This window comes from Gigantopelta aegis, chromosome 3, assembly GCF_016097555.1.
Source record: "Gigantopelta aegis isolate Gae_Host chromosome 3, Gae_host_genome, whole genome shotgun sequence".
Lineage (NCBI taxonomy): Eukaryota > Metazoa > Mollusca > Gastropoda > Neomphalida > Peltospiridae > Gigantopelta > Gigantopelta aegis.
The window spans coordinates 13868663-13888116 of record NC_054701.1 but is presented as its reverse complement, the minus strand read 5'-3'; the positions used below and the strand labels follow the sequence as shown (position 1 = coordinate 13888116).

Here is a 19454-nt window from a genome sequence, read left to right as displayed (position 1 = left end):
TTTACTTTGCTTTACATAACATGCAATGAAACAGCCTACATTTAAATAATATGCACAAGTTGCTGGTTCATTATTAAATTCCAAAAACAATATCAAGCGAATGATAATGTTAATGTATTTATGGATGAATCAAATCACATATATCGGACATTGTCTACTACAAGACGTAAGCCCACGTTTACGATAACTTACTTTAAGTTTAAATAGTTTTTTTCCCTTTATCTCATTACAGATGCGTGTTCAGACGTGGGCGAGTCTAGACTGTGGAGAACAAACAATTTAAGGGGGGGGGGGGGGAACGAGTCATTCCCCCCGGTAAATACATATTTTAACAAGAAAAGTCAACTGAGCAGATGTGGCTTCTCCTCCCTCCCCCCACCCCCTGCACACGCGCCTGCTTTAATAATGTTTTGCCTTACCTGAGTATGTGATGCTTATCTTCTTCGGAATGGGTCCTCCCTTAAAAACACAATACACATCCATCTCTGTGGTATATAGGCTGTCGTAGTCGTAAGACCCTGGATTTATCCCTGTAACCTTCCCGTAAACAACGTACGTTGAAAAGTGAAATTTAGTCGTCATCTCGGGGGGTTCTATAACCCCATTCTCCGGTGGGGAGCACCCCTTGCAACAGTTGTAAAGAACAGTTAGAAAAATCAACACAAGGTTTCTTCTCTTGAGAAAGATGAGGAGCCGACGTAGTCCTGCCATGCTGCTGTGCTGTCGGTTCGTTTGGAGGAAATCGGGAACTACAGAACTACTGTGAAGAGAACGGCGCTGGAAGTGAGCTATTTTTAGACAAGGCTCTCTCTCTCTCTCCCTCTGTCTCTCGCTCGCTCTCCGTGTCTTTCTCTTTTGCTGTATCTCTGCGGTGAATCATAACCCACGCAACATCTGGCTGTTTCGGGGATAAGGGGAGAACATCCACTAACATGCAATTACGCGAAACCGCTCGATTAAAACGTTTGCGCTTCAGAGTTTAGGACGGCGAAGAAAAAAATTGATCTTTGCTATCTGTTGTTTTTTAAAAGAATGTGTAACTCCTGTGTGAAGTAGCGAATAGATCGGTTGTCATCCTGTATCGAGGTTGTCACCCCTTTTTTCCGCCGGCTATGGACTGAGCGTCATCCAGGCACAAACAATGTTTCCCTCTTTTCGGCCGCGTACGTAATGACAGAGTCAATATTTATGTTCGCGTGCAGACGTTACGAAATTCTTAACCCCAAGTTCATAAATTAAAGGGTCATTTCTTGGATGTGGCGATGACATGATCTCGGTAAGACCTGGGGTAATCCGGTGGCAATTCCATTGTTCTTCGTCGTCACGGCAGGGTGGTCAGCCAAGCGTGACTGACGGCAGATCCTCGCTAAAAGCCTAAAATGATTTCATATCGTGCAACTTAGCACGGCTGGTGTACACAAATAGAAATTGTAAACTGAAGAAAGGAAATTATGCGCTTTTATTAACAATTGAGGTACACAAAATAGCCATGTTAAACACCAAATAGCCGTAGTAGTGGTAGTATTAGTAGTAGTAATAGTAGTAGTAATAATAGTAGTAGTAGTGGTGGTAGTAATAGTAGTAGTGGTGATGGTAGTGGACGTGGTAGTAATAGCTAGTAGTAGTACAGGTAGTGGTAGTAGTACTACTAGCAGTAGTAGTACTACTAGCAGTAGTAGTAGTGGTGGTGGTGGAAGTGGTAGTAATAGTAGTAGTGGTGTTGGTTGTAGTACGAGTAGTAGTAGTAGTAGTACTAGTACTAGTACTAGTAGTATGCAACCGCGTAAAATTTTGAAATCTAGATGTCCTGAAATGCAATTTTCTGCATTCTACAAGTAAAATTAATTTCTGCCTTAAGATTTACTACCAACAATAGCTTTGGGTAGCAGTAGTACAGGCGCGCGTGAGCTGGAAATTACGCATAAAATAAACAAAATATATTCCAAAAGGAATAAATGATCGATATTAATACAATACAAAAACAATACAAATACAGTACATAACATACGACGTAACAGCCTAACATAACATAACATACGACGTAACAGCCTAACATAACATAACATCAACTGACATTTAGTTCAGTCGCTTGAGGTGCTTGCGTCGTAGGATCGAACCACCTCGATGGATCCATTCAACTAATTAGGTTCTTTTCTCATTCCAACCAGTGCACCACAACTGGTCAAAGGCCGTGGTACATATACGTTCCTTGTCTATGTGAAAGTGCATATAAAAGATCCCTTTCTGCATTAGAACAATGTAGCGGGATTCATCTGATGACTACGTGTGAGAATTGCTAAATGTTTTACATCATTTAGCTGATGAGTAATTAATCAATGTACTTTAGTGGTGTCGTTAAACAAAACAATAAGAAAACAAGTTTGTAGTTTAACGACACCACTAGAGCACATTGAGTTATTAATCAACGGCTGTTGAATGTCAAACATTGATTAATTCTGACATATAGTTTTAGAAAGGAAACCCGCTAATTTTTTCCATTAGTCCATTAGTAGCAAGGGATGGTTTATATTCACCATCCCGCAGTCAGGATGGCACATACCACGGCCTTTGATATACCAGTCGTGGTGCACTGGGTGAATAGTCCAAATAGTCCAATGGACCCACCTACGGTGATCGATCCCATACTGATCGCGCATCAAGCGAGCGCTTTATCACTTAGCCCCTCGTGATAAACAGTAGCAGTGTTCGGAATAGCGATGACATTGTATGAAGATCTTGAAATATCATGTTAGACTCGATTCGTTGAATTACAAGCATCTTCACTAGCACATGAAATAATTTTTTTTATTAATTGTGTAAGACATTTTTTTCTCCATTAATTATATACACTTTTTGTAATTTGTAGATTACTTTTTTATAAGTATATAAATGTACATACATACATACATACATAAATACACACACATATATATATATTATATATATATATATATATAATATATATATATATATATATATATATATATATATATGTTTTGATGTTATAAACATAAGATTTTTCAATTAGAACCAATGACGTCATAGCACGTGCGGGATCCAAAAACTACAATCATCAGTAGTAGGGAGGCCTGTTGAGAGTCATGATTGACCTACTTTCCAGTGAACACGTGACCTTGGTAGGAAACAATGGCCTTTGTATAGGGGGGTGCAGGTGTATGGCCTCGGTAGGAAACAATGGCTTTTGTGTAGGAAACAATGACACAATGGCTTTTGTATAGGAAACAATGGCCTTTGTAGAGGGGGGTGCAGGTGTATGATCTTTGTGTAGAAAACAATGGTCTGGGTGCAGGTGTGCGTCCTTGGACTGAGCTGGGGGTGCCTCCCTCGGGTATAAAAGGGGTGCTTTTGGCTTCATTGCCATTCATTCGCCGAAAAGTCTACAGACAAGATCTACGTCTAGTTTGTTCTAGAGGTTGATGATTTTCACATTTTTGTGTTTTGTTGCTTTTTTTATTTTGAAAGAAGAAGATGGCATCGGGACATTCATCAAGTACTACTCAATGCCCTGAACAGGGTGAAAGATCGCGATGCCAACTAGAAATTGGACAAAATGTATACGTTATGGCCCAACCATGGAAGCAAGAACTTTTGATACATATCTGGAAATTCGTCAGTGATAAGGGGAAAACATTCCCCACCAAACGAGGTATCGCTCTAAATCTAAAGCAGTGGGTTGAACTGTGTGGATGTGAGAGTCAGATAGACAAAACGATTTCAGCCTTGAAACAAGGGAAGGATGAAACATTGGTCAAACACCTTGGAGCCAATATTCATGCTAGTATGGACAAGAACTTTACTGGGGTGGACCTGCGTCAGTGGTGGTGGTGTGATGAAACGAAATCTGTGAAACCTTCGAAGAAAGGAATATTCCTTTCTCTACAACAATGGGAGAAATTGAAAGGCTGTTTCACAGTCATGTGTGATTGTGTACCAAAGCTGAACTCGAGTGTGCCCTGCGCCATGCAAGATGACCATCAAAACCAGATGGGATTTCTTCAGTGCTCCTTCTGCACCCCCAACGTGTACCATCAATAGAATGATTCCAACTAAACTGACTTGTATATAAGGCTGTGTTTTCTCTCCCAAGGGCTCATTCGTGCTTGAGAACTCGAAGAGAGCAGACGTGTTTGCTGATGATTTTGACATTTTTGTATCTTGTTGCACTCTATCTGGAACGAAGACGATGGCATCGGGATATTCGAGCAGTGTTAGCAGCTGCAGCAGCGACGAAGACGACGTTTTGATCTGTAAATGATCAGAAAGACACACGATCAAAAGAGTGACTACCAAACCTGAAGAAAATGATACAGATCAAACGGACGATGCACGTGAACCCGGTGAAATTGTGGATGAAGACCCCATGGATATCCGTGAACCTGTCGAAATTGTGAACGAAGAACCCATGGATCAGACGGATGCTGCTCGAGAATATAAAACGGGCTGCTCCCTACGATGATGATGCCTACGACGCCGATGATGAATGGGTTGGCCTTTCGAGACATTACTTGTTCTGTCATCGACCCGAAATGAGAGGATTCTATACACGAATGCAGATATTTGGGTGGTGGCCCTTACAGTTACGCCAGAAACCGAGGGAGCTCGCCAAGACCGGTTTTTTCTACACGGGAGACCATGATGCCGTTGTCTGTTACTGTTGTGGACTACGCGCCTACCGATGGCAGAGAATGGACGATCCAGTGATGGAACATTACAGACTGTCCCCGAGATGTCCCTATGTGAATAACGTGTTCAGACATTAAACACGTATTGCATGAGTGTGATACTTTTCGTTTTGTAAAATAAACTCGTGAATAACACGTTTTGTTTGTTATTAATTTTAAGGGTGACCCTGTGTGTGTGTGTGTGTGTGTGTGTGTGTGTGTGTGTGGACCTGTGACCCTGAGTATGGCCCTGAGTGGCCCTGAGTGTGGCCCTGTGTGAGGCCCTGAGTGTGGTCCCGGGAGTGGCCCTGAGCCGTGCACGAGCTATGCTTTGGGATGGGGAATGGGTCATACGTACCACACAAAATTTAATCTTTGTGTGCATGCGTGAAATTGTAGAGAGTATAAATATATATACTACTCAAAAGAATTTAAGGGTCAGGCGATATTTTCGACATTATTTTCTGAATGTCAATTATATTAGCTAGACCATAATGTCACGCATGGTGTTGTTCCATTTTGACGAAAGTGGGTCTAAGCAACCCATAAATGAATTAAAATCCACTGTCATTGACACTGTCGACTAGTTCTAATGGCGAAAACATGCTTACATTTGCACGTAAATTAGGGCGAAAGCGAAAGGTCTGCTAAGTGCCCATAACTTGCTTTTTTCACAAAGCGCTTCATTTGCACGCTTTGCACGTGTGTTCCATGTTCCCAATGCTGAATTTTCGTATAATTGGAGCTTGCGTTCGTGTACGGTGCACACTCCAAATTCGACAATGGTACGACTTCAACTGACTATCGAAGATCGAGGAAGGGCTATTGCTTGGCTTCAGGATGGCAATACGCAAAGAAATGTTGCTCTGAGACTTGGTGTCAGTCAGAGTGTCGTTGGCCGACTGTGGCAACGGTACCAAGCAACGAATTCTGTTCGAAATCGTCCACGTTCGGGAAGACCCCGAAGCACTACAAATAGAGAGGACCGCTACATCACCAATATGGCTCTACGTCAACGCACAACCACTGCACGCCGATTAGTGACAATCTGCGGACTGCAACTGGAACTCGAGTGTCTGATCAAACCATACGCAATCGTCTGAGAGCCAATAATCTACGCTGCCGTCGCCAGGCTGTTCGACCACCACTCCTACCACGTCACAGAACGGCCAGACGTCACTGGTGCACGCTTCATCTGCGGTGGCAACGTGTTCATTGGGGTCGAGTGATGTTCACTGATGAGTCCAGGTTTAGTCTCCAGTTCAACGACGGTCGGGTTCGTGTCTACAGACGTCCTGGGGAGCGCTTCGCTGACGTTAACGTTAGACAACGTCACCGGTTCGGTGGTGGCAGCGTCATGGTGTGGGGCGGCATCTCTATCCACCACAGGACCCCCCTCTATGTGGTGGATGGCAATCTGAATGGAATCCGCTATCTGAATGAGATTATCCGGCCGTTGGTTCTCCCAGGCCTTCAGCAGATTGGCGGCGGGGCAGTTCTGCAAGATGACAATGCCAGACCCCACCGCGCCAGGGTGGTAACGGACTTTCTCAGACAACAAGGTATCGCCAGGATGGATTGGCCAGCATATTCGCCTGACTTGGCCCCAATAGAGCACGCCTGGGACGAATTAGGCAGGAGAGTTCGGGATAACCATGCCCCTCCGGCCAACCTTCATGATTTGGGTCAACTTCTTATGGCAGAGTGGCAGGCCATTCCCCAAGAGTTCTTCAGACGTCTGATCAACAGCATGAGGCAACGATGTGTCGAGTGTATTCGCGCCAGGGGTGGATTCACACACTATTAAACGAATGTTCTAATGTGTAAAATCCATGTTTGACAACCTTCAACTTTGACAGCATGTCATGTGACTTTCTTGTATACAGTGACGTTTATTTGTGTTTTTTTGTAAATATGGAACAATAAATAAAATTTTTGGTGTAGTTTACATCATCAATCTAATACACTCTGAAACTTATTTGGTTATAAATTTTTGACCCTTAAATTCTTTTGAGTAGTATATATATAAAAGGGTAATGGGTAACATCGTCATTTGAGTTGCAAGCAGAAGGTAAACTTCAACCTCATTTTCCAGTGCAACGTGGTGGGAAAGGTCAGATGATGTACAGTGTAGGTCGATGTCTAGAACTGTATGACCCTACATGGGAAAAAAGAAAAAGAGGAACAGAACAAGCCCCCGGCAACCAAAGTCGTCACGGTGTCCCCAACACAACAGGTGGTAGAGCAAGCCAAGGCCGAGCAAAAACGGAAACGTGAAGAGAGTGGCGTGGAACAGAAACGACGAGAGCAGACTGGGCAAAAACGGCACAAGCATTTCTGAGAAGACTATAAAAGGAGGCATGGCAGTTTCAACATCGCCAGTTCACGTCGAACACTTCAACAGTCAACATCATGAATCAGTGTCACATTTGCGAAAAAAAATATGTTTGGACCCACGACCTAACTCGGCACGTACGAAATAAACATGGACTCTTGGAATCTGAAAATAAGCCTTCCCAGCAGCAGCAGCAGCATCAGCAGCAACGGCAGCAGCAACAGCAGCAGCAGCAACAACAACAGCAGCAACAGCAGCAGCAGCAGCCCTTAAGATTGTTACATCCGTTCACCATGATCGTGTCGGGACCCACGTCGTGTGGAAAGACATTTTTGTTGTACAAACTGCTAAGGGATGGTAAAATCCACCCGCCTCCCCAGCGCATCATCTGGCTCTACAAACGATGGCAACCCCTCTATGATACGATAAAAATGGTTGCTCGAGTAAAATTTGTTCAAGGCATACCCAGGAATTTGGAAAAGGATAATTATTTGGATCCCAGAGTCAGAAATCTCATCGTGTTGGACGACCTGATGTCTACAGCTGGAAAAGACTCTCGTATCACCGATCTGTTCACGGAAAGAAGTCATCACAGAAACCTCTCGGTGATTGCCATCAATCAGAACCTCTATAACAGCAAAGACCCGACACAGAGAAGAAACTGTCATTACCTGGCTCTGTTCAACAACCCCATCGACAAGCAGCAAGTCCTAACCTTGGCACAGCAGTGTATCCTGGAAATACTCGTCATTTCTTGCAGCGGTTTGAGGAAGCTATCCACATGCCCTACGGACATCTCTTAGTGGACTTGAAACCGACCACGCCCGAACATTGGTGCCTTCGACCTAATGGTTTAGAGACGGGGCCGTCCGAATGGTATAAAAGCACGAACGTAACGGCGAATGTCTCAGAAGAGTTTCAATCACCGTCGGAGAAAGAGCTCTACGTGCAAATCATGCAAAGAAACGCATTCAAGAGAAAACTACCAGGCATACCCGCCTACGAAAGTGACGACGACGAAGAAGAAGATGAGGTAGAGCCCTATCTGAAAAAGGTCAAGAGGATGCAGTCTTGCGATACGTGTGGTCTGGTCTTTAAAGACGGGAGTGACTTGCAACGACACGTGAAAACGTGCGAGGAGGGAAATGAAGAGCCGTCGTCCGATCTGGAAAATGAAGGCGTACGTCTGATGATCGAGCGTGAATTCGACATCAATTGTGACTATTTCGAAAGCAAGAGGAAACGCTACGAAGAAAAAAACATGTCCCAAGATGCTATCGAAAGAAACATGAAGACATTGCAATGGAAGTTGTTTAAAGACACGTACTCTCGCTTTCTGACGTATATGCATTACTTTGACAAAGGCCCCAACACGAGAAAAATTATACAGTTTGTGAATCCAGACAGAGATCTCAGACCACAGATTCGTTCTAAATTAAATCAGTATCGTTCATGGATTGGCGAATATTTGGACGAACTAGACGATGACGATACCGATGATGATGATACTGATGATGAGCACGACGATGAAGATAAATGAACACTCATATTATTCACATGTCGCCCTTAAGGTAGTACTAAACCAAATAACTTCCGGCTGGGTCAAAGTTCGAGGTGCACCCAACTTTTGATAGAGAAGTGAACACCACAAGTCCTGTGATTGGTTATAAATGTGTGTGTGTTGGTTGTAACAAATAATAATTTCATCTGGGTAAAAAAAATGTGCAATTTTATTTCATCTAGTACCAATGTGTCAAGTAGCCTTGTGCTTGAAACATGTATGGGGTACCTGTAAAACAAAGTACTCGAATTTTGTGCGAAACTAGGGTAGTCATAGACGCTACCCGTTATCTCAGAAACGAGCAGCTTGACCCCCATTTTTTTCCGATTCACTTTAAGTGTAAGGGGTGGTAGTATTTATATCCGTGGCGTTTATGTCGGTTGATACGTTGCAGGTAGGAGTTTTAGCCACATATGTTACTATTGTCGTCTATGGGATTTGATTTGGTAGTACACACCCTTAAGGCCTCTCGATGTAACCCAATGTGTGTCCATTGCATGTGTAGTTGTCTCTAGAGAGACCAGCGATTGTACTTTAGAAATAAAAACTTTTTAAAAGCCAAACCATTGCGTTTTTTACTCTATGACTAGATTTGTGATTGGATATTTCAACCGCTACTTTATAGTAGCAAGAGTTGTGTACACAGGACATCACATACCACGGCCTTTGATATACCAGACATAATGCACTGGTTGGCTATAGCCTATTTGGCCATCGATGGGGATCGATCCTAGATCGATCACTGTATTTACCCATTTGGTAATTAAAAAGTCCTGTACGAAGGCTAGTACTCTATAGAAATTTTCTGTTTAAAAATGCAGCTACTACTTATTAAACCCATGGCGGCGCGCGTGTCGCCGACTTACACTAATGGATTAATCACGTGTGACATCTCTCTCTCTCTCTCTCTCTCTCTCTCTCTCTCTCTCTCTCTCTCTCTCTCTCTCTCTCTCTCTCTCTCTCTCTCTCTCTCTCTTCTCTGTCTACTGTCCTCCTTCTGTCTCTCTCTCTCTCTCATCTCTCTCTCTCTCTCTCTCTCTCCTCTCTCTCTCTCTCTCTCTCCTCCGTCTCTCTCTCTCTCTCTCTCTCTCCCCTCTCTCTCGTTCCTCGCTCTCTCTCCCACTCTCTCTCTCTCTCTCTCTCTCTCTCCTCGATCTCTCTCTCTCTCTCTCTCTCCATTGCTCTCTCTCCTCTCTCCTCCCTCTCTCTCTCCTCCGTCTCTCTCTCTCTCTCCTCTCCCCTTCCCTTACTCTCTGTCCTCCTCCACTCTCTCTCTCCTCCCTCCCCCCCTCGCTCTCTCCGTCTCTCATCTTCTCTGGTTCCCTCTCTCGTCCTCTCTCTCCTCTCTCTCCTCATCGCTCTCCCTTCCCTACCTTCGGCGACTCCTCTCTTCCTCTCCTCTCTCTCAGCTCTCACTCATTCTCTCTCCTCTCTCTCTCTCTCTCCTCTCTTTGCGTTTGTTTTTTGTGTATTCTACTCTATAGATTTGTGATTGAATATTTCTGCCGCTACTTTATAGTAGCAAGAGTTGTGTGTACAGGACAGCACATACCACGGCCTTTGATATACCAGACATAATGCACTGGTTGTCTATAAAGGCTTGTACTCTTGGGAAATACTCGTGTTTAAAATGTAGTTAAAAGAGCAAAGGTTAGGTTGGAGCGTTGAGTTGCAGTCACGCGTTCTTTCTTCATAGGAATGGGCTGTAGTGTTTCACACACACACACACACGCACGCACACACACACACGCACGCACACGCACACGCACGCACGCAAAAGAAGTTTATGTTTAATTATGAAATACTGGCCCCATAAGGGGTATGAGATTGTGTATATAAAAGATCCCTTGCTACTCATGGAAAAAAAATGTAGCGGCTTTCCTCTCTAAAACTGTCAAAATTATGTTTTTCATCCAATAACCGATGATTCATAAATCAATGTCCTCTAGTGATGTCGCTAAACACAAACAAACTTTGACGGTCAGTGTGCATACCATAACAAATGTATTCTGCTACTTAAGACGGGCACGCGTCGGTATGTCTTTTGCAGTTCACCTGGTTTCATAAACACTCGGAGAGGCGTAATAAAATTCCTTTGTATGAGGGCTGATGAAGAGGTCTGATAAAGTACTCCTCTATTATAAAGCGAATGAATGAATGTATATATATATACACACACATACATGTATATATGTATCGGTGGCGTGTGAGACCGGCTTCGGTGGCGTAGTGGTTAGGCCATCGGTCTACAGGTTGGTAGGTACTGGGTTCGGATCCCAGTCGAGGCATGGGATTTTTAATCCAGATACCGACTCCAAACCCTGAGTGAGTGCTCCGCAAAGCTCAGTGGGTAGGTGTAAACCACTTGCACCGACCAGTGATCCATAACTGGTTCAACAAAGGCCATGGTTTGTGCTATCCTGTGGGAAGCGCAAATAAAAGATCCCTTGCTGCCTGTCGTAAAAGAGTAGCCTATGTAGCGACAGCGGGTTTCCTCTAAAAAACAGTGTCAGAATGACCATATGTTTGACGTCCAATAGCCGATGATAAGATAAAACATCAATGTGCTCTAGTGGCGTCGTTAAATAAAACAAACTTTACAGTGGCGTGTGTTGTTGTTGTTGTTTTACTGTATTAAATTTTATCAAATCATACATAGTGTGGGTTGCCCCCCTTCTCACTCCAATATAAAATTCTGGCTTCGCCAGTGGTACCAGTAGTATGTATACATGTACGTACCTACATACCGATACCCTTATAATCGGACTTTTTACTTGGCCCCGTGGGTGTCCAGTTTGCAGGGATTTCATTGTATGGTTTACAATACACGATTAAGTTATTATTGTTACGATTAAGGTATTACGTAGTTCATACTGTTCTTATGGCATATCATTTTATATTGGAGGGTCCAACCAAGCTGTCTATGCTTCTGTTAGGTTCCACTTTTACGCGGTTGTCAAGTCAAATACCCCCTCAAAAAAAAAAAAAAAAAAAAAAGACGAGAGAAAAAAAAGAAGAAACTTAATTTAGATAAGCGAATTATACAGTTCCATCTATTTTCAGTGGGCGGCGGGGAAAAACCGCCTCACCCCATTGTTTAATTATATATTGACCCTTTTTAGCGTTTTTGTAGCTCATTCCTTGTTGCTTTTGAAGGATTTGAAACCACAGTTTATTTAGGTTCTCAAATAATATTTATTATTTTACTCTCAACGACAAAACCATAACAGTATATATATATATATGTGTATATATATATATATATATATATATATAGAGAGAGAGAGAGAGAGAGAGAGAGAGAGAGAGAGAGAGAGAGAGAGAGAGAGAGAGAGAGAGAGAGAGAGAGAGAGAGAGAGAGAGAGTATCATGTTACTACGTTTTGATATCGTGGTTGTTTGGTGAGGTTTATATAACGGTGTAACAGGCGAGATTCAGCGAGTTACACCGTTATCGAACCGAGCCAAATAACCACAATGTCAAAATGTAGTGACCTGATATTTTTTTTATCATGCAACCCCTTTCAAGTTATATTTTTGAAATATGTTTCAGTTAAAAGCGGTATAGAAACTATTAGTTTTATCGTGTAGAAACTACTTCCGGAAGTCGGACAATAGCAGTTGTCAGAAAGCATCTTGGGAATAGCATAGCCAGCCTAAAAGTTATGTGTTTCCAAATTTTAAATAAAATACTTTGATTATATTGGTGTCACATTACAATTTCTGTACCTTTTTCTGTGAATATAAATTCAAGTTTATGTTTGACCTGAAGATCTACATCACTGGCTGCTAATGACTGTGACGTCAGACGATGTTCCAATGTAAACATTCTTTGCAGGAAGCTACTTGCTTTTTTGTTTCAAAATGTTCAATTCAAAACGTTGGCTAGTTCCGAATGGGAGCGAATAATGGAGAATTGAAAAATAAGAGGTAATTTAATGTTAAAGGAAGTGTAAATGTTATATTTTATTTATGCAGTTCAACAGTTATTGCTGTAAATGGATGTTTGAAACATGAGAAAACGATCTACCTACAAATTGAGCAAACAACCGCCATGCGCACAACTCATTTCCTAGTGACATGATAATATTTCGAATTATCAGGTAGGAATTATCAGGTCAATAGGACGCATGGTTGCAAGACAAAGTACATTTCTGAGGTAGTTATTCTGTATAGCAGCATCAAGCTTGCGGCAGATGCAGTTAGTGCATCGGTGTATCTTTGACACCGACTTGCATTAACGAAAATATAAAATTGAACTCGAATGAACAAATAAATTAATGGTACCTGGGTTTATGTTGTTTTATTCATATAAATGGAAACTCTTTAATGTGCGTGTAAATCAGCGTTTTCATAACCTGGATGATATTAACATCAATTTTGTAGCAATTACAATCATACTTAACTTTTGTTATAACTGAGTTATGCATTACAGTTTGTAGGTAAAAAACATAACTAATCATATTCGACTATATTTGTACATTCTAAATCGACAAGATTCCGTATCCATATCGTAATAGTTTCGTAACATTTTCAATATTTTTAATAATCAAATTTAGTCATAAACGAGATATTTCTGCCATAATTGCGGTATCTACTTCGAAATACAATATAATATATAAAATATAACTACTCAAAAGAATTTAAGGGTCAAAAATGTATAACCAAATAAGTTTCAGAGTGTATTAGATTGATGATGTAAACTACACCAAAAATTTAATTTATTGTTCCATATTTACAAAAAAACACAAATAAACGTCACTGTATACAAGAAAGTCACATGACATGCTGTCAAAGTTGAAGGTTGTCAAACATGGATTTTACGCATTAGAACATTCGTTTAATAGTGTGTGAATCCACCCCTGGCGCGAATACACTCGACACATCGTTGCCTCATGCTGTTGATCAGACGTCTGAAGAACTCTTGGGGAATGGCCTGCCACTCTGCCATAAGAAGTTGACCCAGATCATGAAGGTTGGCCGGAGGGGCATGGTTATCCCGAACTCTCCTGCCTAATTCGTCCCAGGCGTTCTCTATTGGGGCCAAGTCAGGCGAATATGCTGGCCAATCCATCCTGGCGATACCTTGTTGTCTAAGAAAGTCCGTTACCACCCTGGCGCGGTGGGGTCTGGCATTGTCATCCTGCAGATGGCAATTTGCTGAAGGCCTGGGAGAACCAACGGCCGGATAATCTCATTCAGATAGCGGATTCCATTCAGATTGCCATCCACCACATAGAGGGGGGTCCTGTGGTGGATAGAGATGCCGCCCCACACCATGACGCTGCCACCACCGAACTGGTGACGTTGTCTAACGTTAACGTCAGTGAAGCGCTCCCCAGGACGTCTGTAGACACGAACCCGACCGTCGTTGAACTGGAGACTAAACCTGGACTCATCAGTGAACATCACTCGACCCCAATGAAAACGTTGCCACCGCAGATGAAGCGTGCACCAGTGACATCTGGCCGTTCTGTGACGTGGTAGGAGTGGTGGTCGAACAGCCTGGCGACGGCAGCGTAGATTATTGGCTCTCAGACGATTGCGTATGGTTTGATCAGACACTCGAGTTCCAGTCGCAGTCCGCAGATTGTCACGTAATTGGCGTGCAGTGGTTGTGCGTTGACGTAGAGCCATATTGGTGATGTAGCGGTCCTCTCTATTTGTAGTGCTTCGGGGTCTTCCCGAACGTGGACGATTTCGAACAGAATTCGTTGCTTGGTACCGTTGCCACAGTCGGCCAACGACACTCTGACTGACACCAAGTCTCAGAGCAACATTTCTTTGCGTATTGCCATCCTGAAGCCAAGCAATAGCCCTTCCTCGATCTTCGATAGTCAGTTGAAGTCGTACCATTGTCGAATTTGGAGTGTGCACCGTACACGAACGCAAGCTCCAATTATACGGACATTCAGCATTGGGAACATGGAATACACGTGCAAAGCGTGCAAATGAAGCGCTTTGTGAAAAAGCAAGTTATGGGCACTTAGCAGACCTTTCGCTTTCGCCCTAATTTACGTGCAAATGTAAGCATGTTTTCGCCATTAGAACTAGTCGACAGTCAATGACAGTGGATTTTAATTCATTTATGGGTTGCTTAGACCCACTTTCGTCAAAATGGAACAATACCATGCGTGACATTATGATCTAGCTAATATAATTGACATTCAGAAAATAATGTCGAAAATATCGTCTGACCCTTAAATTCTTTGAGTGTTATAGTAGTATATAATAATAATGGAAAAATCTAATGTTCATAAATAAATACAATTAATGCATTAATCGTGATAGTAAACGTCAAAATATATATGTTATGTTAAACTTATCTTAATATTTTATGTGTTTGTTTGCTTCGTTGTTAATTGATGGTGCATATAAAAGATCCCATGCTACTAATCGAAAAGAGTAGCCCATGAAATGGCGACGGCGGATTTCCTCTCTCAATATCTGTGTGGTCCGTAACGATATGTCTGATGCCATATAATCGTAAATAAAATGTGTTGAGTGCGTCGTTAAATAAAATATTTCTTTCTTTGTTTCATTGTTAATTATTAACTTAATATGAGTTTTATTTTTTTCACTTTTGTTTTGTCTTTTTCTCCGCACCCTGTCTTTAATTTGACTCTAATCAGTAAAAATGTCAAAGTCCGTGTGAAAAATAAGATAAATGCCGAACCAAAATATCGTCCAAAGTCCACTCCCGCAGTAACCGGGTAACCACAAAGTGAATAAAACGGCTTTTATAAAGATTCCCTTATCCCATCCAATTCTATGTTCATTGTTTTATCTATAAGAAAAATCTCAAAAGACATTATTCTGAAAATTGAAGTTTGTCATGAACTGATAAAACTTTGGTATGTAACCAATAACCCTGTTACATACCAAATAGTCGTCGTTTAGAATGTGATAAGATAAATATTCAGATAAATATCGATGCAAAATGGTTTATTTAACGACGCACTCAACACATTTTATTGACGGTTATATGGCATCGAACATATGGTTAAGGACCACACATATATTGAGGGAGGAAACCCGCTGTCGCCACTTCGTGGGCTACTCTTTTTCAATTAGCAGCAAGGGATATTTTATATGCACCATCCTATAGACAGGATAGCACATATCACGGCTTTTGATGTACCAGTCGTGGTGCACTGGCTTGAGCGAGAAATAGCCCAATGGTCCCACTGATGGGGATCGATCCCAAACCGACCGCGCATCAAGCGAGCGCTTTACCTAAACTTTCTCTAAACATGGATTCATTTTGTCAACTATCCGTGACAGGGTGCCGTAAGGAGTTTTTATAACCTACTCTACTAACTATTTATTCCTTTAAGAGTTTATTTATTTATTTATTTAAACATTAGTAGGCTCACCTACATTTCGTATAACCTCCTATACCAACTGTTTATTCCTATAGGGTGTATACTACCAAATCAAATCCCATAGAAAACAATAGAAACATATGTGGCTAAAACTCCTACCTGCAGCGTATCAACCGACATAAACGCCACGGATATAAATACTACCACCCCTCACCCTTAAAGTGAATGAGAACAAATTTGAGGGTGTAGCTGCTCATTTCAGAGATAATGAGTATCGTCTATGTCTACCCTAGTTCCGCACAAAATTTGAGTACGTTTTTTTACACGTACACTATACATGTTTCAAGCACAAGGCTACTTGACACAGTGGTACTAGATGGAATAAAATTGCATATATGTTTTGCACAGATGAAACTAATTTTTTTTTTATAACCAACACACTCACATTTATAACCAATCACAGGATTTGTGGGAAGGAAGGGAACTGTATTAACGTGCCCACATCCTTACGGTTCAGGCACGCCCACCATGGACTCGGGTTCTGACTTCGCCAGCCCACGATTCCATGGCGGGGAGAACTTGTGGTGTTAACGTCTCTATCAAAAGTTGGGTGCACCTCGAACTTTGACCCAGCTGGAAGTTATTTGGTTAATACTACTTTTAAGTGTATTTTTGTATTCATTTTAACATTAATAGATTCTTCTCCTTTTCATATAACCTCCAACACCAACTGTCTATTCATTTAAATGTATTTTGTATTAATGTGTATATTAAAGCCCCTCTCCATTTCGTGTAACCTCTTTTACAAATTGTCTGTTCTTTTAAGTGCATGCTTGTATTCATGTTTAGATTAGTAGTCTCTTCTCTATTACGAATAACCTCTTCTACCAACTTTCTATTCCTTTAAGTGTATTGTTCTATTCACTGAATACGCTCTTCTCAAATTCATTTAACCTCCTCTACCAACTGTCTATTCCTTTAAGTTTATTGTTGTACTCATTTAATACGCTTTCTCCAATTCATATAACCTCCTCAACCAACTTACTATTCCTTTAACTGCATTTATATATTAATTCTTAAAATAGGTTTACCTCCATTTCATATATTTTCCTTTAACTGGGTATTCCTTTATATGTATGTATCTCTGTCTGCGAGTTTGTGTTTGTGTGTTCGCTCCATCATAATACTTGGTTGTGTCCTTTGTACTCTCTCTTTTACCTGTATATATTTCTAACGTGTCTATTTGTATTATTGTAGCATCAATACGATATTGTCCATTTCGTAAAAAAAACATTTATCATTTTAGGTCAAAGAAAAGAGACCGTACGCAAGGCTGCCAACGAGAAGAAAGTTGGTGCTGTGAATAACATTGGCAAACATGTACGTAGGATATATTATTGTAGCATTGCATTGCATTTTATTGTATTGTATTGCATTGTATTGTATTTTATTGTATTGCGTTGCGTTGCATTGCATTGTATTGTATTGCATTGTATTTTATTGTAGTGTATTGTATTTTATTGCATTATATTGCATTGTATTGTATTGTGTTGCGTTATATTGCATTGCATTGTATTGTATTGTATTGTATTGTATTGTATTACCATGGATTATACACACACTCTCTAAACTGTTGATTCCGATTCATGTTACGTTTCGTAAATGAATTAATGAATTAGTGAATGAATGAACGATGTATAGACAGTATAACAAATGGCCTCTGCGAGTCAACGAATGAAAGTGGGTTGAGATTCTTGTTAAAGCACAGTGTATGGAGCTGTGGTGTGTTTTATTCAGACAGAAATACCTGTCATAAATTCGTCTCAATATCTGCATTGTGGTGTTAGGCATCATTCAGTCGTTGTTAAAATTCGTTTCGAAGTCCCAGTTCGTAACGTAATCGGGTAATGCTAATTAAAATATGCATTACAAAGGCAGCGCAGTCGCAACCCCAGTTGTCATCAGTGGTAAAACGCTCGTCTAAGGTGCGATGGGTCGCATGAATGAGCGCCTTCAATGGAGTCAGCTATTTCCCCATCCCAACCTGTGCCTTTCAACCGGGATATCAAAGCCGTGGTATGTACTGTCTTGTCTGTTAAAATGTCCACATAAACGGCTTCTTGATGCTTTCTAGAAGGTACACCCGACGGCAGTGAATGTTCTCTCTTTCCATCTAGCACTGGATTTATATTGGGGGGGGGGGGGGAATCCATATTGGCGGGGGGGGGGCAACCCACACTATGTATGTATATATGTATGTATTAGGGAGGCATAGCCCCGTGGTCCCTGGCTACGCCACTGCTCTCTAGACCAAATCGCAATGACCAAATGATTTGAAATGTGTTGATGTGTAATTAAACAAACATTCCTTTCCTTTCTTTTCAGCTGGCTGATGGTGTGGTTCCAGACCACGAGGGTGTAACCAAGAGAAACAAGAAAACACAGAACAGTAATGGAAAGAAAGGAAAGAACGAAAGCAAACCCACTCAAAGTAGTGATACAAAGTCCGGCCGTTCGCCTGGACAAAAAGCCGTGGAGGTTTCACGGTAGTCATCTAGGTGTCATGACTAGATACCGTTAAATGGTTCCAAGCTTTATTAGTAGTGTGTATTATAAACTGAATTCTGCTAGGAATTAGGTGTGTATCTGCATAGTAGATACATTTTCATTTGAAATATTGTCTTCGTTTTTAAAACATCATTTGGACGGCTTTGTGCAGAGATGCGACTGTTTTTGTTCCTCATATTTATATTGGAATTATTTAGAATAATATACAAGGAATTGTTCCATCTTTGCGTTTTATTCCACATCACACCCATTAATCTATAGGCGCATTTCGGTTATAATCAAATAAGATGTTTGATTGTTTTCTAAAATGTATTTTTACAAAGAATGGTGTGTTACAATCATATATATTACTTAAAGTACCTTAAATTGGCTGTTATGAATCAAATTCCAGTAACTCCTCTGCTTTCTGTTAAGCGGTATGTTCTCTTTGAACGATACATCCCGCAGTTTCCTCTGTATTTACAGATAGACTAGGGTGTTACATTTTATTTGTAGATTATGTGATAGAACGGAATTGTATAAAGAGTACTCCAGTGATAAATTGGATTGGTATAACGAGTGTTGCATTGTATTCCCCGATTCTGCGATCGAACGGAATGATGCAGGGGATTTGCTGATTTTCTCATAAAATTAATTTACTAATTTTCTGATAAAATGGAATGGTATAACCAGTGTTGCAGTGTATTTGCTTATTTATTTTGAAAACAAGGTGAATGGAATCATATATTTGCTGATTACTTTGCCGTATTACTGACTCTGTATATACAAATGTTTTAAATAATAAAGGCAGTAATACTTCTCAATTGCTCTTTCTTTATTTACAAAATCATTTGAATAATAAAGACATTATATTTGGCTGAAGAGTTTGCGATTTGTTCGCAGATAGCAGTGATAAAAATAAGTATAAGTTTTCACTTGTCCAACGGATAAGCACATCTCACAATATGCTTGTCCGCCAAATGTTTACTTGTCCAAATGTGCAAA

At 41.1% G+C, this 19454-nt stretch overlaps 1 protein-coding gene and 1 long non-coding RNA gene across 3 annotated transcripts in view; one reads left to right on the top strand and one right to left on the bottom strand.

The window, feature by feature from the left end:
• LOC121367552 overlaps positions 1–1171 on the bottom strand; it is a 105187-nt gene extending 104016 nt beyond the window's left edge. The window contains exon 1 of one of the 2 annotated variants that reach the window (XM_041491803.1): positions 420–1171. In XM_041491803.1, coding sequence (XP_041347737.1) covers positions 420–711 — 292 coding nt within the window. In that variant the 5' untranslated portion in view covers positions 712–1171. The remainder of the gene's footprint in view (positions 1–419) is intronic. The other variant, XM_041491802.1, reaches the window with a different exon arrangement.
• Positions 655–19225, top strand: LOC121367553. Its single transcript, XR_005957390.1, has 3 exons — positions 655–783; positions 17209–17282; positions 18288–19225. It is a non-coding gene; the product is annotated as an uncharacterized LOC121367553 (long non-coding RNA).
• The last annotated feature ends 229 nt before the right edge of the window (positions 19226–19454 follow it).